Source organism: Lemur catta, chromosome 2 (genome assembly GCF_020740605.2).
Source record: "Lemur catta isolate mLemCat1 chromosome 2, mLemCat1.pri, whole genome shotgun sequence".
In the NCBI taxonomy this organism is placed as follows: Eukaryota; Metazoa; Chordata; class Mammalia; order Primates; family Lemuridae; genus Lemur; species Lemur catta.
The window spans coordinates 17635363-17660444 of record NC_059129.1 but is presented as its reverse complement, the minus strand read 5'-3'; the positions used below and the strand labels follow the sequence as shown (position 1 = coordinate 17660444).

Sequence of the window (25082 nt, the reverse complement as noted above, 5' to 3'; positions counted from 1 at the left end):
CACACACACACACACGTGTACACGCACACACACCCTGGCTAGCTTCTCGGGATGTGTGGATGCCGCATTTCAGGGGAAATCATGCCACAGATGCAGTGAGAGAAGAGGCCTCCATGCACATCGAGGGAACAAAGGACAAAGAGCAGAAGAGTAAGGAGTTAAAAGGAATAATTGCCAGGTGATCTTTGTCAAGTACGTGGCAAGAGGAAATGATTCGCACTCTGAATCATGGGGTTCCTGACGTGTTGGAAAGGGTCTCAGGGGTTACCCGCTTAGCTCACCTGCCAACCCAGACAGGAATGCCCTTCAAACACCCCATCTCTGACATGTTGCCAGTTTCTGCTTGCACCCCTCCATGGACGGAGCACTCACTCCCAGGTCATGGCTGAGCAGAACCTAACTATCGGAAACAGCTTCCTTATGTTGAGTGGAGGCTTTGTGTAAACAAATTCCGCTTGTCCTGCACTTGTGTTGTTCCTGACGCTTTGCTAAGTGCTTTAGAAGTATTACCTTATTTAATCCGCCCAAGAATCCTGCAAGACAGGTTGTGATCCCTACTTTCTAGCTAAGGAAACTGAGGTCAGAGAGGTCAGGGAACTTGCCCACCAGGTCCCACAGCTGGCAGGAGGGCAGAGCTAGAATCAGAAGCCAGGTCTGTCTGCTTCTGAGTCCAGGTGCATCCCAATATCAGTTCCGTCAACTTCTTCTAGAACCGCGGGCTGAACCCACCGAGATGAAACGCAACGGGTTGGGAAGAGCTGGCCACCCTGCCTGTCAATTTCAAACATCAGTTGCCCAAGCAGAGGACCAGAAAGCCTGACTGAGCAGCAGAAAAGGCCTGGGGATTTTATTGTCTGCAAAACCCCCATGAGGCAATGGTGAGGCAGCAGCTTTAAAAAAAAAAGTCACTTGAGGTCATATTAACAGAGGCATGAGATCCAGGACAAGGGAGGTAGCAGTGCCCTACCATACCTATGCATCCCTTTGGAAGAAATACCGTTGTGATGACAACCAACACAGAGAGGACCTGAGCATCTCAGAGAAACTAGAAAAGTCTTTACCTAAAAAGCTCTGCCCTCCTACACCTGGCAGCCTCATCATTTACTTTACACAGTGTTTACCACATACCAAGTTGTCTTCTAAACCTTTTACATATATGAATGCATTTAATACTCCATGAAGTAGATACTGTTATTTTCCCCATTTTCAGATGAGGAAACCAAGGCACAGGTTAGTGATTTGCCTGAGGTCGCACGGTTGTGACAGTCCTGGAGTTTGAACCCGGCACTTGGGCTCTAGAGCTTTGGCTCTTAACCACCATCTGTCGAGAAGCCAAAGTCCCTAAAGTTTTGGGGTCACTGATATATCCAAACATCTGATGCAAACTCCAAACCCTCTTTAAGTGCACGCACTTAATTCTGCGTTCCATTTTAGGAATTCACAGATCCTCCGAAGCCCGAGTGAGGATGCTGGGTCAACGGCCCCTCCTCTAAGCAGTGGGCAGATTTTGAGCATCTCTGAGCAGGGAGTGGCAAATGTCTCAAATGCTCATTCTGGGGCTGAGAGAAGTCTCATGCGGTGGTGGCAGTTAGCCATCACTGCAGACTTGGGTCACCCTGCCTCTTCTCCAGTGTCATTTTAAATCCCAGTTGAGGCCCTAAACTGCCAGCTCACACCATTCAAGAGCTTCTGGCTCCTGAAGGGCTTCTTCACTGGGGGCAGGGCAGGGCTGGGGGCGGGGGTGGGGCCACAGATCCCCAGGGGTCCCCAGCTCATCAAAGAGGAGCATCTCTGACTCAGAACAGAATCCAGGTTCCACCCCCACGCCCGCACCCCGCACCCCTGGGAAAAAAGCTAATTCCAAAAGAGTACACACTGTGTGACTCTGTTTATGTAACATTCTTGAAGTCACAAAACTATGGAAATGGAAAACAGTTAGTGGCTGCCAGGGATTGGGGAAGGGAGTTGGGTGTGGCTATAAAAGGCCAACACGCGGGATCCCTGTGACGACAGAACTGTGTTGTCCTTGGCTGTGGTGGTGGATACCAAACCTACGCGCGGAACCAAATACATACACACAGGCGAATACGCACAAATAAATACAGGCAGATCCGGGGAAACTGGAACAAGGCCAGTGGATTGTATCAGTGGCAATATCCTGGCCGTGATACTGTATTAGGATTTGTAGAATATTGCCCTTGGGGGAAACAGAGAGGATAGGGCATCTCTCTATTATTTCTTAACAACTGCATGTGAACCTATAATTAACTGAAAAATAAACAGTTTAATTTAAGAAAATGAAAAAGAAATCCAAGCCCCCTGACGGTCTGGCCCCTGCTACCCCTCAGACTTTCCCTCCTAGGCCCTTTCTGCGCCCTCTGAATCACTCCCAGCCCTTTCCTCCCTCGGAGTCTTTGCACCAGAAACCTTTCAGAAGCCTTCCCTCCTGCCACCCCACCATCTAATGAGGGCCCTTCCCTTCCCTGTGACTTCTTATCATTGTACTCTGTTTCTTTCTGCCACTGTACTTATCACCATCTCTAATCAGATTAGTGAGGTTACATGTGTGAATGTTTGTTTTATTTCAGGATGCAGATGACAAAGATGGAAAGATGTGATTGCAGAAATGTTTTCAACTTCCCTAGATCAAAACATGCCATAAAAAATAGAAAGCAAGCAAAAGACTAGAAAAAGGTAGCAATTTACCTTACAAAGGGTTAAGGGCCTTAATATATAAAGAGATCTTACAAATCAGTAAGGCAAACATCCCTTTAAGAAAAATAGGTAAAGGACATAAATGGTTCACAAAAGAAGTATTCCGTAGTGGGATGCTGTGAAATGGCTATGCTCAATACACTACTAGCTCTTGACGTTGGGAGTGTAAAGGTAACTTATAATTTAAATTATGTATTTGTCTATATATGTATTGTTTATCTCCCCCTGTGAGAATGCCAGCTCCACCAGGGCAGATTAATGTCTGCGCTGCTCACTGCTTTGGCCCCAGCGTCTAAAACAGTGCCTGACACATGCACAGCATGGGCTCGATAGACATCTATTAAGTGAATGAGTGGCTAAAATTCAGCAATAACAAATTCAATAATCTATTTTTAAACACAGACGAGGTACTAAGCTTTTGCCCATAATAATTGCATATAGTGTTTATTCTGTGGCCTAGCACTGCTCTAAGTGCTTACAATATATTCATCAGTGTAGTTCTCCCGACGACCCTATGAGGCCATTAACATCTCCATTTCACAGATGGGGAGACTGAGGCACAGAGAGGTTAGGGCGGCTGCTGGTGATCACGCAGCTGGAATTTGAACTCAGGTAGTCTCTCTCCAGAATCCATGTGCTGAACCACTGTGTTTGCTGTTTCTTGAAATACAGTCCCAGAGACCCTGGGACTTTGGCCAGGGGAGCCCCACTGGCCTGAACCCCAGAGGAGGCAAGTGACAAGGCCAAGGTCACAGAGTTGGGAAGCAGGCAAAGTTGGGGAAAGCCTGAGCCGGGAAGCGAACGGAAGCACCCGGGCCGGGAAAGCACGCCTGCTGGCAGGAAAACTCTTAACTCACTACTTTAAAAACTTTGGGGGGAGGCTAAGTGTGAGTCTTGAAATGTCAGAAGCCAGCAGCAGTCCAGAAATGACCTGGCAGGGCTCTCCCCGAGCCCAGAGGGATGTACAAGCCACCTCCTCTTCTTTCTTCTTGGCCGAAAACCCAGCTTGAAGGAGGGGCTGTTTCTGCAGATAAGAAGCAGTCAGCCCTGTGACAAGTGGCATGTGGAGAGGAAGCTGGGGACAACAGGGGCGTCCAGAGCCACTGACCCCTGAAACTCCACCACCGAAGCTGGCCTGGAACCGCAGCTCCAGTGGCGCAATCAGTTAGCGCACGGTACTTATAAGCAGCAGCCCTGGAGCTTCCTCTGGCCTCTGGAACAGCTGGGCTGGTCTGGCAGGGGGCCAGGGACACACTTCTTCCTGGGGCTGTGGCCTTCCCAGAACCAGGGTTCCTAGAACTGGCAGCCACATCAGCAGCCCCGCCCTGGTCGGTGAGGCAGGCCAGGCCAGGCCAGGCCCCAGAATGGCCTGGGCTCTGCCTGCCTGCCCCAGCCCCAGTGGGTGGCCACAGGCTGGTTCTGCTGCCCCCTGGAGCGAGGACCCGAAGCCTACCATGGCTCCCCAGTGCCCCCCTCGCTCGCGCCCTCATGCACTCTGACTGCAGGCACTTTCCAGCACTCATTGTGTCCCAGCTGTTACAGATGCAAGTAGGCCATTCATTCATTCATTCATTCACTTACTCCTTTCTTCTTTTAACAAATACTTGAGTGAGGCTGAAAGTTACTGGGGGGTTCTGAGCAGAGAAGTGACATAAGCAGAGGCCTGTGGGGCGACCAGGGCAGGGATCAGCGAGGTGCCCTGCCCAGGGACAGGCTCACCAGGCTGTGGGGGTGGGGATGGTAAAAAGGGTTGACTCCAGATGCACGTGGAAGGTGGAGCTGCTGGGGGGTGGGAGAGAGAACAGGAGGCAGACAGGAGTCAAGAATGACAGAGTGACTCCAGGGCCTTTACCAAGATGGGCTGGACGAGGACTGCCGGGGAGGGGGGGGACGCTGGCATTGGGGGACAACGGTGTGGGAAACTGGCCCGCGAAGGGCACAGCTTCATCAGCGAGGGCAGAAGGCTGTTAGGGGCAGGCGGGGAGACCCTCCCTGGTCCTAGGGGGCCAAGCTTCTCCAGGGGGAGGCCCAGAGCTCCTGGGGGAGGGGAGGGATGGGTGCCTGGAGAGGAAGGAACAAGGCTGAGCAGAGAAGGAGGGATCCGGATCTGCAAGTCCGTCCAAAGGCACAGTGGGGGCGGGGGTGGGGGTGGGGGTGGTGCGTGTGTTCCAGGAGGGCAGGGGGCACGTCTCTCGCTCCGCAACCAGAACGCCCAGCCTCGTGCCCGCACTCAATAAACGATAATGTGCATTCTACTTTGCTCTTATTCTAACACTTACACAGTGCTTCCTTGGTGCCAGGCACGGGTCTAGGTGCTTTAAGACCTCCTGATGAGGTAAGTACAATTATTAAACCCATTTTACAGATTCTGAAGGTTCCTAAGAGAAGCAGGGGTGGAGGGAAGGGACGATGGGAGATGAGTGAATAACCAGGCAGGAGGGAAGGCCTGGCCCACTTCCTGCCTTATAAGCTGGGCCCTCAGCAGCAGAGAGGTCAGCAGGGCCAGGGACAGCACTGTCTGCCCGGCACAGTGACAGACTCCGACTCTGTCCCCAGGGAAGTGGGGAGCCACTGAAGGCTACTGAGCAGGAGAGGCACAGCTCTGATGATAGCGGTGCTGCTGGAGCTGGTGAAGAGGGGCAGCCTGGGAAGGGGAGGCGGCAGGGCGTGCCGATGACCGGTGCGGGGTAGCTGGGACGGTGGGAGGACTGCGGGGACCCTCATCTCGATGGAGAGCTGGGAAAAGGAGCAGACTTGCCCGGGAACATCACATGCTCCAGTGCTCTGAGGACACATTGAGTCCAAGAGGCTGGTGGGCCCCAGAGGCACCCAGGAGGCAGTACATTCTAGTATGTTCTAGTGGGCTGGGCTAGAGACAGGTTTAAGGGGCATCCCCTGTGGCTGAAGCACAGGGGGCCGGTGCAGAGTGGGCGAGGGCCTTGTCTGAAAGGGACAGGGGGAGGCTGGAGACGTGGGCCTCCTTCATGGGACAGAACAGGGCCAGATCCCCCGGAGTGGGGCACTCTCTTGGGGACAGGGTGTTACCACATGCCAGTGGCCACTTTACAGCAACGTGGACACTCATGCTGGCTGCAGACACAGAGTCCACGTGGCCAAAAGTGTCCCCGGGGTGGCGTCCGGGGTCCTGGAAACCAACCTGTCTTCAGAAGATTCCGGAGGCTCAAGGGAAGAGACTGGGCCTGAGGAACCCGCGTCCAGATGCCACCTGCTCAGGAGCCGCAGGTGACCTGACCTCCATCCCTCTGTCTACCCATGTAGCACCCTCCGCACACGGTGTGTCGTACACCAGGTGCTGTCTGTTCAGTGCTAAACCCCCACCTCCTGCAAGGCCAGCGTCCATCCCGCTCACTGCTGTCTCCCAGAGCCTGGCACGGTGCCTGGCATGCAGTAGGCACTCAAATGTTTGCTGAACGGAAGAATGACCGAGCGAGGTCCCCCTGGCTGTGTGTGGGGAGCCTGGCCGGCCACCCCTGCCAGAGGCAGGGCTATTTTCCACCTCTGCCCGCTGGATAACACCTACAAACGCCGGCTCAGAGCAAATACGCTAATGCAGGCGCAGATCTCGGCCACCCCAGGGGAGCTGACCTCCAGAGCGCTGGTCATTATGACTCGCTCCCCTGAGCAGCAGACAAGGCATCTGGCGCCAGGACGCTGATTAGATTCCATCTGAGTGACAGCCCCGTGGGCCTCCTTTCTGAGGTCTGCAGAAGTCAACACGATTGCCCCTGCCTGTCCCCAGTTCCTCCAGCCATTACAGGCCATGCCCTGGGCCCTTCTGCCCCAGGGGGTCGGGGGGGCGGTTTCACCCCTCCCAACTGGACAGCTTCACTCACCAGCCTCAGCTTACACAGGAGCACTTGACCTGCACTTGAATCCCTGACTCATTTAACTCTGGCACCAGCCCGAGGGTCATTGCAGATGCAGTTAATATCATCCCCGTTGTAGAGACAGAGAAACTGAGGCCCAGAGAGGTATAAGAACCTGCCTAAGGATGCACAGCTACTAAGTGGTGGAGTCGGGATTTGAACCCAGGCCTTCCAGCTCTGGAGTCCACAGTACAGTGCCTGGCACAGAGAAAGCACCCATAAACTCGCTCTCTTTTTATACACATCACTGTTTGCTTCTCCCAGCAAGGCCAGTATGGAAGATGTGGTCAAATGTTCCCCTCTGCCCAGGGGCGAAACTGAGCCTCCAGCAGTTCAGAGATTGCCCAAGGCGACAGAGCAGGAAGTAACCGAGCTGGAATTTGTCCTTTGTCACTGCCCAGCCCTCACCAGTGAACTTTGTCCCCTGGGCAAACCCAAAGCCAGGACAACATATGGGCACAGATAAGAACTTCCTGTTCATTTTCCATCTGTAGACAGACATGGTGGGGGTACCCTCCATGGAGTTCTTCCTGTTGTCTTACTCCATAACATTACTAGATGGACGGGGACACACAGACACGGGGGCCACTCGTGTGGGTAGGGACCCAGAGTATCTAAGACACAGAAACCTAACTCTGTGCGTAAGTGTACACTCCCCCCTGACTGGCTGGGAGATCATGGCAAGCTGGGTTCCACTCAGAGCCTCAGTCTCCTCATCTGTGCAATGAAAACAGGACCACTTGCCTCACTGGGTGGCTGCCAGGAGGCAAAGAGGCCATAGCAGGGCAGGAGGGACCTGGGACAGAGTTGATGGAGTGGGTGGCAAAGGCTTATCTCTGAGCACCAAGAAAAACTCCTCAAGACCTTGAGCAAATGACAGCTGTCACAGGTACGAGCTAAGTGAAAGATGCTGGGCTCAAAAAGGCCACACTGTCTGAATCCACTTATATAAAGTTGAAAAGGAGACCACTGATCTTGGGGTTGGAAGTCAGGATAGTGGCCTTGGAGGACAGGGGTGTGACCTGGCAGTAGCAGGAGGCTGGTCATGCTTTGTTTCTTGAGTCACATGCATGTGCTCATTTTGTGAAAATGCATGAAGCTTCACATGTCTGTGCACGTGTCTGCACGTATGTTGTGACAAAAAGGTAAAGAAAGCACATAAGAGGGAAGGGGGCGAGCAGAGGCTGCGATCCAGGTTGGAGCCACCTCTTCTGGAGTAAACTCTAAGACCTAAGATAACGCAGATGCAGGACCCAGATGAGCAGAGAGGGGACAAGTGGCAAACCCGTGCCCAGCCCTAAAGGACAGCTGCCACTCTGCTCTTGTGGCTTCTTTGTCATGTGAAAATGAAGGCCTGGTTTTTGCTAGGTCTTTTGATTTTTCAAAAGAAGCTAGAAATCCGGATTTTTATGTGTGTTATCCTGATTTTTGAATGTGGGGAACTAATTCCATTTTTAAGGCACACACCTGTGTCCCTGAAGTCCCACATTTGTGGTCCCCATCTGGCTCACAGTCATCAGCTGGTGGCCTGGGCAGGGGCCCACTGTCCCCAGACTCCAGGGGGCCCCAAAAAGAGGGAAAGAAGCAATAGATGGGACCCCCTTGTCTACCCCAAGCACCAGCACCTCCAAAGGTGAAAGGCTGCCTTTTCAAACCGTTCCCACCCTTCTGCCCCTCTTACTGCCTGCCCATTATGGGATGCTGGTGGTTGCCATGGTGATGAGAAGAGAGCCGGGCTGGAGATACCCAATCACCTGCTCCGTGTTGCTCAGTGTCATGATGGTGCCAGAGAGGACTGCCCACATCCCGCAAGCCCCAGTGCCCTCCTCCCCACTGGGGGAGGACCCAGGTCCCAGGGCAGTCTTCACAAACCCTGCACCCTTCTCCCCTGCCCCACCAGTCCCCAAACATGTCGCAGACTTCCCTGCTCTCTCACCCCCCTTGGGCTGATTACTCCTCCTCTCAGTGCTCTCCTCCAGTGACACCCTTGTCATATGCCTCTCACGACACTCCTGGTCAAATCCTGATCCTTCTTCAGCCCACTTCAACTCTGTCCCTCTGTTTCAAAGTCCTTTTCACTCCTGTTAACCGTGAGCCATGCCCCTCCATTCTTTTCCTTTCCAGACCGAAAGTCCCTCCAGAGCAGGGACTGGGTCTTACCCAAGTCTCATAGAATTCAACACAGTGAAGTATTAAAACAGAAAGGTGGCCGCTTTATACTGATAAAAGGAGCAACTCACCAAGAAGGTATAAAAATCACAAACCCATATTCTATTTCTATGACTATGCACCCAACAACATAGCTTAAAAAGTAAAGCACAAAACTTAAAGAAACACAAGGAGAAATTAACAGATCTTCCGTTACAGTGGGAGATAAATCAGGCAGAGAAAACCACAGAACATACAAAATATAAATAATATAATAGCTCGCTTGATTTGATAGATATATTTCTATAACTTCACACTCAACGGGAAATAGACATTCTTTTCAAACACAAGAGGAAAAAAATGACCAGAAAATCCTACAAAGATCTCAACAAATTCTCCACCATTGATATCATAGATATATGATAGCCACATATATTCACTGCAATGACTATAATGACCAAGTTTAGAATTTAATAATAAAAAGAGAACTTAAAAAAATTCAGCCGGGCGCGGTGGCTCACGCCTGTAATCCTAGCACTCTAGGAGGCCGAGGCGGGTGGATTGCTCGAGGTCAGGAGTTTGAGACCAGCCTGAGCGAGACTCCGTCTCTACTAAAAATAGAAAGAAATTATATGGACAGCTAAAAATATATATAGAAAAAATTAGCCGAGCATGGTGGCGCATGCCTGTAGTCCCAGCTACTCGGGAGGCTGAGGCAGGAGGATTGCTTGAGCCCAGGAGTTTGAGGTTGCTGTGAGCTAGGCTGATGCCACGGCACTCACTCTAGCCCGGGCAACAGAGTGAGACTCTGTCTCAAAAAAAAAAAAATAAAAAAAAATAAAAAATTCAGTCTACCTCTTAAAGTGGAAACCAAAAGTGAAATTATAAACTATTTTAGCAGTGAATAACGTTGTGAAACAAGACTTGTGGAATGAAGCCAAAGCAATACTCGAAGAAAAAAATTATAGCCTTTTGGCCTGAAGTAGCTTTATTAGAAAACACTGAAAACAGCTGTTAGCCTCAAACAAGGAATCTCAGAATGGAAGAACTTTGATTGACAGCAGCTCACGCAGAAGAGAGATATGGAGGTTTTAGCTGACAAGCCCAATATGAGCCCTAAGTGGGATGTGGCCGCTACTAGTATGAATGCAGGCTGCATCAACAGAAGTATGGGCTCCAGATCCAAGGAGGTGATAGTCTCCCTCCTCTCTAACCAAGCAGGCTTTAGGAGAGGACCCAGGCTTTATGTGGGACTCTGACTAATTGAATCATGTCCAAAGCCAGATTGAACTTGTAACTTCCTGTGTCAGGGAGAATGCCTGAAATAACTGCGGTAGTCTGTGTAGTCTGAATAGGAGAAAAATCGGACTGGGGTTGGAGGGAGATGGTTACAGCCTCCAAGGGGCAGTACCAGAGCCAGAAGTGGAAGCTCCTGGAAAGCTAATTTGGCTAAATCTCAGGAAAGATTTCCCCCCACTAAGAGCTGCCCAGCTATGGAAATATGGCTTCTGGAAGAAAGATGCTCCTTTTCTAGAAGGAAGGCTGTGGTTCTGTGGGCTTGGCGGGCTGCCCAGACCAGAGACCTGGAATCTGTTCTCCCCGGAGAAGTTCACTCTCCTCTTCTGAAAAGGCAGAACACTTCTCTGGCTGCTTAAGGAAAACCTTATGCTTCCCCTGAGTTCTCCAAAATGGCCCTTGGTGACTGTGCGCCCTTACTTCTGACCGAGAAGTGTAGTTCTCTTAAACTCTATTCCTTGGGCTGGACAGCTCAGGACAGTGGTTATAAATGCGTAGGCTCCTGGGCCAGCAGCCCTGGGTCTGAATCCAGACTCTGCCACTTATGAGCTGTGTCACCCAGATAAGTCTCTACCCTGAGCCTCAGTTTCCCTCTCGGGGGAATGAGGAGGACGTTCACTCATCTTCATGCCTCCGCTCCCCTCCACCCCATCTTTCGTAAAATGATCTGCATAACAAATGCATTACCTGTGAAATGTGGCCTGGAGGAACCCATCCCCGGCCGACCACATTCACAGGGTCGCTGGGCAGATCGATGGCTGGTGAGCACACCAACAATGTGAGACAGTCCATCTGCCTAAGTGGTGGTGGCCTCCAGCCTTCCGGCAGAGTTTTCATTGTGTTTAAACACAGTGGTGAAGACTGAGGACTCAGGAGCTCCCAGGTCCGTAGCCCTAATCTGCCACCTTCCAGCTGTGTGACCCTGGACAAGTCACTGAACCTCTCTGTGCTGCTGTAAAGTTTGGATGAGAGTAGTTCCTACCTCATAGGTTTATTATACAAGTCAAATGAGATAATGCCGGTATCTGGCCCCTGCTTACTTCCCTGACCTCCATCTCTACCCACTCCTTCTCGTTCAATTCCACCCAACCACACCAGCTTCCTTGCCATGGGTCAAACACACCAAGCCTGGTCCTACCTCAGGGCCTTTGCACTTGCTGTTTCCGTTGCCTGGATCAATCTCCCCAGATATTTACGTCTTGTTACTTTGGGTCTCAGCTCAAAAACCACTTCCTTGGAGTCACCGCCCCCACAAGGCTGTCAGCTCCACCAGGGCCCTCCCTTCTGGGTCACTGGCTACCATGTCCCCAGCCACTGGCATGTTGGCTGAGTGAGTAAGCGCCTAGCTGGGTGCTGACGCTCAAGACATGTGAGTGCCTGCTGTCCTTTAACTTTGCTCTGCAGGCCGGAGGCTCTTAGACCCAGAACGACAGCCCCACCCCTCCAGGAACTCTGTTCCTGCAAACCCTTGAAAGGCCAGATGAGAGCCCTCTCTAGGCCCTACTCCCTGCCTCTCCAGATGTGGGCCCAGCTGCTGATCCTTGGCAGCCAGGCCACAGCACCCAGGCTTGCTTTAGCATAGACCTCAGATTTCTTAGGCAACAGAGAGGAGGCGAGGAGGCCCGTGGGGGCCCCTAGTGCAAGAATGAGTCAGTCGGAGCCAAACCTGAAACCTCAGAGACATCAGCACTTCTTGGAAAGGCAAGAACAGACGCATTTAGACAGAACCGTGCACACAGAGCCAAGGCGAACATGGGAAGTGGGGTCTTCCATCCTCTGTGGGTCCCTCCACCTGGCCTGTTCTTCTCCAGGCCTCTTCCCCTCATCCCTCTCAAATGTCGCCTCCTCAGAGAGGGTCTCCTTGATCCCATCCTCACCCGGCTTTGCTTTCCTTCCCAGCACTGTCTCCACCTGACGGGACACGGCAGGTCCACATGCTCTGCTGTGAAATCCTGGAATCCTATTTCAGAATTCATAATCACTCAGGTTATGGAAAGGTCATCTTGCATAAAATACCACCCGACACGCCCGGCCCCCGCAGGATCTGCGGCAGCACCCCGCGATCAATCGCATTCGTGTCCCTGGCACCACGACATCCAAGCATTCACACCAAGGATTAAAACTCTACAGAGCCTCATCTGTAGCTTCCTGATGAGTTAGGAAAACACTCTCAGTCTTCAGAGCTTGTGGATTTCAGAATAATAGATAAAGGCTTTAAGTGTGCATATATCTGTTTGTTTGTAAATTGCCTGTCTTCTCAGCTAGAATCTCAACTCCAAGAGAGCAAGGAATTTGCCCAGTGCCCTGTCACTAGCACCTGGCACATGCAGGCACTCAATAAATACCTGAAGAAGAAATGCATGAGGAAGCCAGGTGCTGGATATGGAGAAGCGGCTCTGTCCAAAATGGGCAGAGAAATGGCAATCACTGAGCCCCTTCCATGGGCAAAGTGTCTATTAACACTATCTCATGGGACCCAGGCATAGTGGCTCATGCCTGTAATCCAAACACTTTGGAGGGGGAGGAGGGATGATCACTTGAGCCCAGGAGTTTGAGACTAGCTTGGGCAACAGAGCAAGACCCCGTCTCTAACAACAACAACAAAAAATAGCCAGGCGTGGTATGGGTGCCTGTAGTCCCAGCTACTCGGGAGGCTGAGGCAGGAGGATTGCTTGAGCCCAGGAGTTTGAGGCTGCAGTAAACTGTGATCATGCCACTGCACTCCAGCGTGGGCAACAGAACAAGACCTGTCTCAAAAACCAAACAAGTAAACAAACAAACAAAAAAACTATCTCGTGGACAGTCTTCCCTAAAAGTACCCATGAGAAGCAAAGGGAGGCTCAGAGAGGTTAAACAACTTCCTCCAGATCACACAGCTAGGAAGCAGGGAGCTCAGATTGGAAGCTGGGTCTCCTGTCTTCAAGCTTGTGCCCTTCTCTCTCCCTCAGGCTCAGAGAAGCAGAACAATTTGCTTGAAGACAAAATGCAACGAGAATGCAGCTGGTCTGTTGCTGGATGCCCCAGCCTCTGCAAGACCCCCGAGTGTCCACTGGGGTGCTCTGCCACACGCTCAAGCAAGGGCAAGTCCATGCAACATCCAGGCAAGCCTCTGGCCTCTCTTGTAGCCCAGCCAAAGGCAGTCTGGCCAAGCATGGCTGGGCAGATTTCCACAGTGCTAGCTACGAAGAATGCTCAGAAGCATTTCCTTCTTGGTCACCCCAGCAAACTGGCACAGTGGGAAGGAACACCGGCTGGGATGGGAAGTAGGTTCAAATTCCACCCTCTATCACTCTCAGATGTGGGACCTTTGGCAAGGCCACTGCACACATCTGGGTCTCAGTGTTCCTACCCGCAAAATGGGTAGACTATATCCTATCCAATGAGGTCCGTGGGAGGCAACAAAAAAGATTTATTCATTTAACAAACACATAGTGATTACTACATACCAGGCACCGTTTTGTATGCTTGACATATATTAACTGGGATAGTCACTATTATTTCACAAATTGGGGAGTTGAGGTCCTGAGAAATTAGTTACATAGGAAGTGGCAAAGCCACCATTGGAACCCAGGAGATCTGGCTCCAGGGTCCACGCTCTCACCTCCAAGCTAGCCCTCTTGACAAGTAACAACACACATACACATTTACTGTGGACCTACTATGTGTTGGGAATTGTGTTAGGCATCTTACGAAACGTGATGTCACTAACGCTCATGAAGGCACAAGTGTCCAAACGTGAGGAGGCATGGCACCCAGGGATCTGCTGTCCCTGCCCTACTCCCAGGTGCCAGCAAAGGGCAGTAGAAGGTGGTGGGCCGTCTAATCCCAAAGACTCTCCTCCATCCTCCCAGATGGGGTGGGGTAGGGCAGGGAGAGGAAGGCGTATAGACAAGGTTCTCTCTTCTCACTTCTTTGACACTTCACTTCTTTTCAGTTCCTATTCTAACTCTGAGCATCAGAAAACTGTGAACACCGTAGGGGACAGACAGCTTCCCATCCGTGCCTGGGCTTTCTGCAACCCTGGGAACATGTTTACAAAACATACCAGGCACTGAGTCACTTCCCAGAATTTGGAAACCTGCTGGTAACTGGCTGTTGTAACTGGGGCAGCTGATCAGCAGATCTTCCCTGCTGCCTGCCCACCACCTCCCTCCACATTCGGGTCCAGAAGTCCAGGGGGGGCCCAGGAATCTGCATTGTGACTCTAATGGCTCCCGCAAAGGTAAAATACACCGGTCCACACTCCTCAGCACGGCATTCAAGGCCTTCCACAATGCAGCCTGGCCCACCTCGCTGAGACAAGGTTCCGCACGCCGGGCGCTCTCACACCTCCCAGCCTCGCCCACACTGTGCCCATGCCTCCGCATGCCTTTACCTCCCATTCTCCACCTGCCAAAGGCAGGCTCAGGGGTCCCCCGCTCTGAGAAGCCTTTCCCACTGCCCCGTGAAGAGCTGATCACCCAGCTTGTGCTCCCACAGCCCCTAGTGTATCCCTCCTTCAGAGCTCCCCCACTGCCACCCCGCTGCCACCCCCGCTTGTCACAGTCTTCCTCCAGAGGGGGAGCTCCTAGAGGGCAAACACCAGTGCCCAGAACAGCACCCCGAACTTAGCAGGAGCTGAATGAATGGCTTAACTGGTCATCTCCACTCCTGGGTCGGGCTAGCTGAGTTCTCAGAGGCTTCTACAGGACTCTGGAATCCTCTTACCGTGCAGGGCACCCTGGCTAAACATACACCTGAGCCTCAGTTTCCCTATCGGAGTTGAGGATTTTAATAAAGGCACTGATGTCCCAGCAAATGCCCTTGGTTCCTAAAAGGTCACCCACAGTGGAGAGCTGCGGTGGGTCACACCTCCCAGAGGGCTGGGGAAGGGCAGAGACTAGGACTCAGGTAGGATTAGTGCTGGCCTGGGGGGCATTCCCTGAATCCCAGCAGCAGGTGAACTGCTGGTCCCCTGTCTTGCCTGATTCTAAGAAATCCAGATTTTGTTTAAAAGAAAACACACCAGGCCAAGATGGAAGGGCCACTTAAGCCCAGGAGTTCAACACGAGCCTGGGTATAACAGGGAGACCCCATCTCTACAAAAAATTTTAAAAATTAGCTGGGCAGGGGCCTATAGTCCCAGCCACTGGGGAGGCAGAGGCAGGAGATCCCCTGAGCCCAGGAGTTCCAGGCTACAGTGAGCTATGATCACACCACTCCACTTCAGCAGGGGTGACAAAGTGAGACCTTGTCTCAAAAATAAAAATAAAAATAAAACGCCCAACAGATTCCTGGGTTTACTGAATCTGAATCTCAAGCCAAGGGCCTGGAAAACTGCATTTTAAGCAAATCCCTTGGACAATCTGGTCTTTGCTGTGGTTTGACAAACACTGTTGAGAGGTGGCAAGCAGCTGGCTCTGGCTTCAGACTGCCTGGGTTCAAATCCTGCTCCCCGACTTTCCAGGTGGGCGTCACCTCGGGCAAGTTATTAAAGCTGTCCGTGCCTCAGCGACCTCAGCGACCGCATCTGTACAATGGCCATGATACATCGCACCCACCACGGAAAGGTTACCTCGGAGTCCAACCCGGAATACTTTCAATAAAATAAGTTCCAGTGAACGATCGCCGTTACTGGGTCAATCTAACACTCAGAGGAGGAGCCCAAGGTCCAAAGGGCCTCCTTTCCCCAGATTCCTTGACGTAGCGCCCAACTCCACGGCTCGCAGAACTTTCCCCACCCACCCTCTCTCCCCAGTCCTCTCCGGCTACGTGAGCACAAGGCAGGGAGCGATCGCCCAGAGGTCAGGGGCTGCGTGGGTGGCCCAGATCTGCCTTGTCCCAGGGCTCCCGACAGACGCGCAGAGGCCTCAGGGCCAGCACGGGTTTGGGCGGCGCGCTGGGTGTCCGAGGACCCCCGACTCCGCGACTCCGATCCGCTTCGGCGACACCGACAGAACTGGGCGCTGCTCCGCGCGCGCAGAGAGTAGCGGGGTCCGGGCTGTTCCCCGGGTCCCCACTGCCAGGGGCCCCGCCGGCGGCCAAGCCCTTCCCGGACGCCCGCAGCGTGCCGAGAGCCAAGTCCCGGAGCCCCGATCCGCGCAAGGGCCCCGGGTCCTACCTGCGCGCTCCTGCCCCATTCGCCGTCCGGGCGCCCGAGCGGGAAGTGGACACCCCGGGGCTGCCCTGCTCCGGCCCCCGCCGCGCGGGGCTTTCCTGGGAGCAGGACCCGGCCCGCCTCTGCTTCCTGCGCCCCGCCCCGGCGACCCGGCATTTGCATGCGCAGCCCCGGGGGAGGGAGCCCGGCCGGCTGGGCCGGCCGAGGCCACCGGAGTCCGTGCGACTGTCGCCGTCCCCGCCGCCCCCTGCAGTCCGGGCTGCGGTCCTCTCCGGGGGCGACCCCAGCACGCCGCCACCCCCGACCCGCGGCCCGCAGCAGCCCGGGGTTGCCCCTCCCCTGTCTCCTCCCACTCCCGAGGACTCGGCGACAGTTCCCTTGCTCTCCAAACAAAAGGCCAAACCCCAGGCCCGGCCTTCCCCCACCTCCCCTTCCTGCCAAGAACCCTCGTGGAGGGGGCAGTTGCCTTTGGGTTTGGGGAGCCGGGCGACCCTAATCCTCCTCCTCTTCCCGGCCCAACTTCCAAGTGCCAGTGTTTGTTCAGTCTTCCAATAAACGTGTACCAGCGCCAGCTCCAGAAAAACTGAGATAGTAAAACAGCCCTTCAGTCAACAGCTGGTACCATCTGTCAGCCCTGGGCCAAGGCACTGCGTGCTCAACTCATTTAATCCTCCAGCGACCCTAGGAGGGAGTTCCACTGTCATCCGTTTTACAGATGGGAATCCGAGACGCAGAGCCGGTTAAGCTCACTCAGAATCTCAAGGCAGGCAAGCTGAGGGAGCTGGGATTCGAACCCGAGTCATAGGCCACTGGCCACTGGACACCACAGAAGGCATGATGGGGCCAGATGATAGGGAAAAATGCTAAACAAAGTATTTAAGGTAACAAGAGACCCCAAGACCAAAGTAAAACAGAGGGACCTCTTAGGCCAGTGGGGCAGGTGGTCAGGACAGGCCTCTCTGAGGAGGAGACACTTGAGCTGAGAAAGTGAAAAGGATATGGGGGGAGACTAGCTTAAGGAGAGGGAGCAGCAAGTGCAAAGGCCCTGGGGCCAGAACTAACTTAGCATGTTGGGGGTATTGGCTGAAGGCCAGAGTTGCCTTGAGTGAGGGGAGAACAAGGGAGGTGGACCCAGAGAGTAATGTGGCCCCCCTCCTGCCCTCTAGGGGCTGTCAGTCTCAGGGTGGAGGCAGAGTTCTCCAAGCCAAGGACAGCCCAATGGGATCCAGTGCTGTGTGGAGGGGAGCCAGGGAAGCAGCAAATCCCCCGGTGGGTAAGGGTTGGCTTCCCAGGGCAGAGGGGCAACACTGAGGGCTCAGACAGGAAGACATGAAACAGATACAAGGCCATACAACCAAGTGGGCGGCAGGACAGACACCAGCCCCCAAGTCAGTGATAGTACAGTGGACCCAGTCCCTGGGGGTCAGGGGTGGCTCCCTGGAGGAGGTGGCCTCTGACCAGTGCCTCCAAGGATCAATGCGGAGCAATTGCACGAGCAAGTACCTGGAGGTGAGCCCTGCATGAGGGTGGGAAAAACTCCCATTATTGAGCATCTATTTATTGATGCCTCCGTGTGCCAAGACCTGGGCTGGGGAGAGCAAGAAATGGCAGACCCAGCCCCTGCTTCCCAGCCCTGGAGATCTGGTCAGGGCACTGACAGGTAAACAGACACAAGCAATCGAGGGTGATGGCCCAGTGCTGGGGACAGCCCAGGTGGACACGGAGAGGGCAGGCCTGTTCAGGCTTCAGGAAGGGCTTTCGGGAATTCTCCAGACAAGGTGTGACTCTCCCGCACACACTCACACCCCCTCGCACTCATTACTCACACATCCACACACACCCACGTGGTCGATATTTGAACCCAGGCAGTTCAACCCTGCACGCTGCCCCTTGTGAAGATGAAACCTTCCTTTGCCCTGTCTTTGCATCTTTGCGTTTGTCTCATCGGGTGATGACAGAAAAAGTCTACCCTTGACATCCTTTGGGAATGTGTGGCTTGGGCTGTTTCCCCTCCTGGCCACCCCCCAAACTGGGCCCCCATCCTGTTTTCCGAGTCCTCCAGACACCTGTGTCTGCATGCCAGCTCTGCAACTCATTGTGTGACTCTGGGCAAAGTGAATCACCCTGACTGTGCCTGAGCCCGCTCTTCTGTCAATTTTGTAAAATAACAGCCCCACCTCACTGGGGTTCGAGGCGGTGAGATAGGAAGGTGTGTGTAGAGCCAAGAAGGAGACACACAAAGCCTCATGTGTAGTAAAAAAGCCTCATGTGTAGTAAAATGTTGTTTATTTTGAGTATCTGGGTGCAGGCCAAAAGAGCGTCCACCCTGAGGGAGGGGAAAGCCTTGGGTTTTAGAGAGAGTTTCTCCCAGTGGGGCGTAAGTACCTGGGCCAGAATAGCCTCTGTAATAAAATTTTTTTAAATAACCAATTTCTGGGAACACCCCCACCCCCACCCCGCGCAATGGTCTCATCCTGCAGAGATAAGGGAGGAAGGTAGCTTCGTCCTTATCCAGGGATAGGCATTAACTGCATTCGTCCTGTATGTACTTTTCGGACCCTGAACAAACCTAACACTCAGAACAATGCCTGGGATGTATTAGGTGCTCAACAAACATCAACGGCCATGCTTGTCAGAATAAAGATGAGAAAGAAGCGAAATCTGAGCCTGTCCCATCCCATGTGCCTGATTGTGAAACGGAGATGCATGCGGTGCTGAGAGCAGATGTGGTCAGATGTGGACACATTTGGGAAAACCTGGAGAAAGGGCTGCGGGGAATTCTTCGTACTCCTTTTGCAACTTTTCTGTGAGTCTGAAATGATGTCAGAATAAAAAGTTAAGAAAGCAGGACATTGTCCTGAGGCCCAAGAGAGATAGTAAGTGGGAAGTTTATCTTCTGGCACACAGCTCCACTATTCAAGCTCCTGCCCAAGATCCAAGCTTTATCTTTGGGGGTCTGGGTGAGGCCTGGGAGCAGCCTGGCGCTGCCAAATGACAGCAACTCCAAATCCAGGGCTTCTCAAGTCCTGCCTGATTATAAGCTCAGCTCAGCTTATATCACCGCACACTTACTTGTTTTCAAGCCTATCTTCCAGTTTTTAAAATTAGTAGACTTCATTTTTTAGAACAGTTTTAGATTTACGGAAAAATTGAGCAGATAGTACAGACAGTTCCTATACGCCCTCTCCCCTGTGCACAATTTCCCCACTCAACTGGCACGAGTGTGGTGCATTTGTTACCATTAATGAATTAATATTGATTATTTTAAACTAAAGTGCTTAGTTTACATTAAGTTTCACTGTCTCCTACACAGTTCTATGGGTCTTAACAAATGCATTATGTCATGGACGCACAGATGTAGCAACATGAAGAGTTTCACCACCCTCAAAATCCCCCGTGCTCCCTATTTGTCCTGAATCCTGGAAACCCCTGATCTTTTTATGGTCTTCATAGTTTTGCCTTTTTCAGTACAACCTCTACGGAAAACAGTACGGAGATTTCTGAAAGCACTAAAAGTAGACCTACCATGCGATCCAGTAATCCCACTACTGGGTATCTACCCAAAGGAAAAGAAGTCATTTTATCAAGAAGACACCTGCACTCGAATGTTTATTGCAGCACAATTCACAGTTGCAAAGATGTGGAATCAACCCAAGTGCCCATCAATTCATGAGTGGAGTAACAAACTCTGTACCACTGTTTATAGATTCACCTACTGAAAGACATCTTGGTTGCTTTCGGTTTTTGACAGTTACGAATAAAGCTGCTATAAACACTCGTGTACAGGTTTTTGTGTGGACATATGTTTCTCAATACAATTGGGTAAATACCAAGGAGCACGATTGCTGGATCATATGGTAAGAATATGTTTAGTTGTGTAAGAAACTGGCAAACTGTCTTCCAACATGGCTGTACCATTTTGCATTCCTAACAGCAATAAATGAGAGTTTCTGTCGCTTTGTATTCTTGTCAGCATTTGGTTTTGTCAGTTTTGGGGGTGTTAGCCACTCTAATAGGTATGTAGTGGTATCTTGTCATTTTAATTTGTAATTCCCTAATCACATATGATGTTGAGCATCCTTTCATATGCTTTTTTGCCATCTATATGTCTTACGTGTTGCCTGTTGATATTTTTTGCCCATTTTTAAATTTGTTTTCTTACTGCTGAGTTTTCCAAATTCTTAATCTATTGTGGATACAAGTCCTTTATCAGATTATTGGTTTGCAGATATTGTCTCCAAGTCTGTGGCTTAACTTTTCATTCTCTTAACAGTGTCTTTTGGAAATCGGAAGTTTTAAATTTTAACAAAGGTCAAGTTATCAATTTTTTTCTTTCATGGATCATGCTTTTGTTGTTGTTATCTAAAAACTCATTGTGAAATTCAAGGTCGCCTAGATCCAGGATTTTATCCTATTGTATCTTCTAGAAGTTTTATAGTTTTCTATTTACATTGAGGTCTATGGTTTGAGTTATTTTTTGTAAAATGTGTAAGGTCTGTGTCTAAATTATTATTATTGCCTATAGAAATCTAGTTGTTCTAGCAACATGGGTTGAAAAGACTATCCTTTCTCCATCAAACTGCCTTTGCTACTTTGTCAAAGATCAGTTGACTATATTTGTGTGGATATGTTTTTGGGATCTCTATTCTGTTCAGTTGATCTATTTGTTCTTTCATCGATACCATGCTGTCTTGATAGTACGTTTTAAAGTCAGGTAGTGTCATTCCTCCAACTTTGTTCCTCCACAGTTGTTCTCACGACTGTGCTGGCTATTCCAGGTCTTTTGCCTTTCCATATGAACTTTAGAATCAGTAAGTTAATAATCACAAAAAGAACTCACTGGGATTTTGTTTGGGATTGTGCCGAATCTATACATCAGTTTGGGAAGAACTGACATCTTAACAATATTGAGTTTTTTATTCATTAGCATGGAATATGTATCTATTTAGAACTTTGTTTTCTTTCATCAGAGTTTGTAGCTTTCCTTCTTTTTTTTGGTGCTAATATAAATGGTATTATGTTTTTAATTTGAAATTCCAATTATTTGTTGCTGGTGTATAGGAAAGCCATTGACTTTTGTATGTTAACTTTATATGCTGCAACCTTGCTACAAATACAATACTTATTAGTTCCAAGAGGTTTTTTTGGTGGACTCTTTGGGATTTTCTACGTAGACAATAATGTCATCGGCAAACAAAGACAGTTTTGTTTCTTCCTTCCCGATCTGTGTAACTTTTCTTTTCTTTTTTTTTTCTTCATCTTACTGCATTAGGTGGGACTTTCAGTATGATCTTGAATAGAAGTGGTGAGAGGGAGCATCATTGCCTTGCTCCTGACCTTTAGGGGGAAGATATCTATTTTCTCACCATTAAGTAGTATGTTAGCTTAGGTTTTTTGTAGATGTTCTTTACCAAGTTGAGGCAATTGCCCTCTAATCCTAGTTTGCTGAGAGTTTTAATCACGAGTTGGTGTTAGATTTTGTCAAATGCTTTTTTCTGCAGCTATTGATATTATATGATTTTTCTTTAGCCTGTTGATGTGATAGATTACTTTAATTGACTTTTGAATGTTGAATCAGCCTCATATAGCTGGCATAAATCCTACTTGGTTGTAGTGTATAATACTTTTTATACATTATTGAATTTGATTTGATAATATTTTGTTAAGGACTTTTGCACCTATGTTCATCAGAGATATTGATCTGTAGTTTTTCTTTCTTATATGTTTTTAATTGGTTATGGTATTAGGGTAATGCTGGCCTTATAGAAGGTCCGAGAAAGTTTTCCTTCTGCTTCTATTTTCTGGAAGAGGTTGTAGAAAATTGGTATCATTTCTTCCTTAAATGTTAGAAAGGATTCACCATTGAAACCATCTGAAGCTTTTGCTTTCTTTATAAAAAAGTTATTAATTGTTGATTCCATTTCTTTAATAAATATAAGCAAATTCTGATAATTATTTCTCCTTTGTGAAATTTGGTAGTTTGCGCCTCTCAAAGAATTGACTTATTTCACCTAAGTTATCAAATTTGTGGGCATAGAGTTTTTCGTAATATTCCTTTATCCTTTTCCTATTTGTGGGATAAGCAATAATAGCCCTTCTTTCATTTCTCCTATTATTAATTTGTATTTTCTTTCTTTTTCTTGATTAGCCTAGGCAGAGGTTTATCAATTTCATTGATCTTTTCAAAGAGCCAACTTTTAGTTTCATTGATTTTTCTCAGTTGACTTTCTGTTTTCAATTTGGTATTTATTCTTCTTGGTGTTCTTTGAGCTTCCTGGATCTGTTGTCTGGTGTTATTAATTTGGAAAATTCTCCCCTATCATTACTTCAAATGTTTCTTTTGTTCCTTTATCTTTCTGATATTGCCATGGTAATGGCAACATGGTTGTAATTGTCCCACAGTTCTAGGATAGTTATTTTTTATTATTCTTTTTCTTTTTGCATTTAAGTTTGTGAAGTTTCTGATGACATATCTTCAGGCTCACCTGGATATGCCAATCAAAGACATTCTTCATTTCTTATGGTTTTTAAAAAAATAAATTTCTAGTGTTTCCTTTTGACTCTTTCTTAGAGTTTCTATTCTCTACTTGCACGTTGTCTACTTTTTCTATTTTATCCCTTAACATATTGTTATCCCTTAATATATTAAAAGTTATTTTAAATTCCATATCTGATAATTCCAAAATCCATCTCATACCTGAGTCCAGTTCTGATGGTTGCTTTGTCTCTTCAGACTGTGTTTTTTCTTGCTTTTTAGTATGCCTCGTAATTTTTTTTAAAAGAAAATGATGATGTCAGTGATGATGGTGGAGGTGGTGGTGGTGATGATCATGATGATAATGACGTTAATGACAGAGAGGATGATGTGATCATGTTAAGAGAGAGCACTTATATGACACTTTCTGTGTGCCAGGCCCTGTTGTAGGCTCTTGTCATATATTAACTAACCTCACAAAAACTCTAGGAAATAAGTCCTATTATTAGCTCTATTTCATGGTAGAGTTCATGCATTCATTCAGTGAATATTTATTGATGCCTATTATATGTCATCCCATCCCAGGAGCTAGGGACTGCAAAGGTGAACACACCATGGTCCCTCTCCCCACAGAGCTTGTGGTCAGCTAGAAGAAAGAGTGACCAAATAATTAGGGTACAACATGGTACCAGTTCTGAGAGGGAAGCATGGAAACAGACAAGGTTTTCTAGAGGAAGGGCCAACCAAGCAGGCATCTGATGGATGAGATGAGTAGGAGTTCTCCAGTTTGGGGGAGAGTAGGACAAAGTGTGGAGAGTGACCCAAGGGAAGGAACAGCATTTGCAAAGCCCAGAGACAAGCACTGGGCTAACTGATATGAGATCAAGGCACTTGACAGGGAGAGAGGGTGACAAGACAGATGGAAAAGTATCACACAGTACTAATCCAGGAGAAGTTTTTGGATCAGTAACTTTTAAATCTTTTTGATTATAACCAACAGTAAGAAATGCATTTTCTATTTTGACCCAGTGCTATCTCTCTCTCTCTCTCATACACACAGCGTCTAACTCTCTAAAACAAAAATCTACAAAGCAATATTTTACCCTGCAGCAGGCTGTTCATTCTGATATTTCCTATTCTGCTTTACTTTGTTTTCAAATACTGGTCAAGATCAAAATAAACTAGTCAGAAAATAGTACCTATCATGTGATTTCATTTACATGAAATTCCCTATCAGCAAAACTAATCTACAGTGATGGAAATGAGATGGGTGGCTGCCTGGGGTTTGGACAGGGTGGGGCAAAACTGATTGCAAAGAAGTGAAAGAAAACTTTCTTAGGAGATGGAAATGTTCTATATCTTGATTAGGGTAGTGGTTACACGGGCACATGCACTTGTGAAAAATAAATACGTAAAAATAAATGCACATGAAGGAACTTTCTGGGTGGCGATGTTCTATATCTTCACAGGGATTTGCATTGCACAGGTGAACGCAGTTTGTCAACACTCATCAAATGGTACACGTAAGGTTTGTGCATTTCATCGTACGTAAATGTTACATCAAAAAGAATAAAGTTGTGGACAAATATTGAATTCTAGTTGATGACACCATGCTGAAGTGTTAGCTTCCTAACCAGTATTCTGGTGTCTGCAACTCACTTTTTGAAATGCATCAAAATAGATTGGTGAATGGGCAGAGGAATGAAAGATTGATAAATATGTAATAAAGCAAATATAAATTGTTAACATATGTCAAGACCATTCAATGGCCGGGCATGGTGGCTCACACCTGTAATCCTAGCACTCTGGGAGGCCAAGGCAGGTGGATAGTTTGAGCTTAGGAGTTTGAAAGCAGCCTGAGCAAGAGTGAGACCCCATCTCTACTAAAAAATAGAAAGAAATTAGCTGCACAACGAAAAATATATATACAAAAAATTAGCCGGGCATGGTGGCGCATGCCTGTAGTCTCAGCTACTCGGGAGGCTGAGGCAGTAGGATTGCTTGAGCCCAGGAGTTTGAGGTTGCTGTGGGCTAGGCTGATGCCACGGCACTCTAGCCTGGGCAACAGAGTGAGACTCTGTCTCAAAAAAAAAAAAAAACCAATGATGTCAAGTAACAGCGAAGATTGGAACAAATGGAGTTCTCATACATTGTGATGGGAATACATAATGATACAGTCTCCTGGAAAACAGTTTGGTAGTAAAACTTATAAAGGAAAATATATGATAAAATATGACCCACCTTTTTTCTCCTAGGTATTTACCCTACAAAAATGAAAAATTAGGTTCACACGAAAACTTGTCTGCAAATGTTTACAGTGACTTTATTCATAACTGCCAAAAAATGGAAACAAGTTAGATGCCCCTCAGCTGGTGAATGGATAAAGAAATTGCGGTGCATCAACACATTGGAATACTACTCAGCAACAAAAGGAACAATCTTCTAATACACATAACACCATACG

General features: G+C 49.1%; 1 protein-coding gene across 4 annotated transcripts in view; it reads right to left on the bottom strand.

Annotated features, from left to right (window-relative positions):
- The window catches only part of IL4R (interleukin 4 receptor), a 37210-nt gene extending 20835 nt beyond the window's left edge, over window positions 1-16375 (bottom strand). For all 4 annotated transcript variants that reach the window (XR_006733377.1, XM_045542836.1, XM_045542837.1 and 1 more), the window contains exon 1: window positions 16147-16375. Coding sequence is in view for 3 of the 4 variants with exons in the window: in XM_045542836.1 (XP_045398792.1) it covers window positions 16147-16305 (159 nt within the window). In the remaining variant the exon portion in view is untranslated. The remainder of the gene's footprint in view (window positions 1-16146) is intronic.
- Between the last annotated feature and the right edge of the window lie 8707 nt (window positions 16376-25082).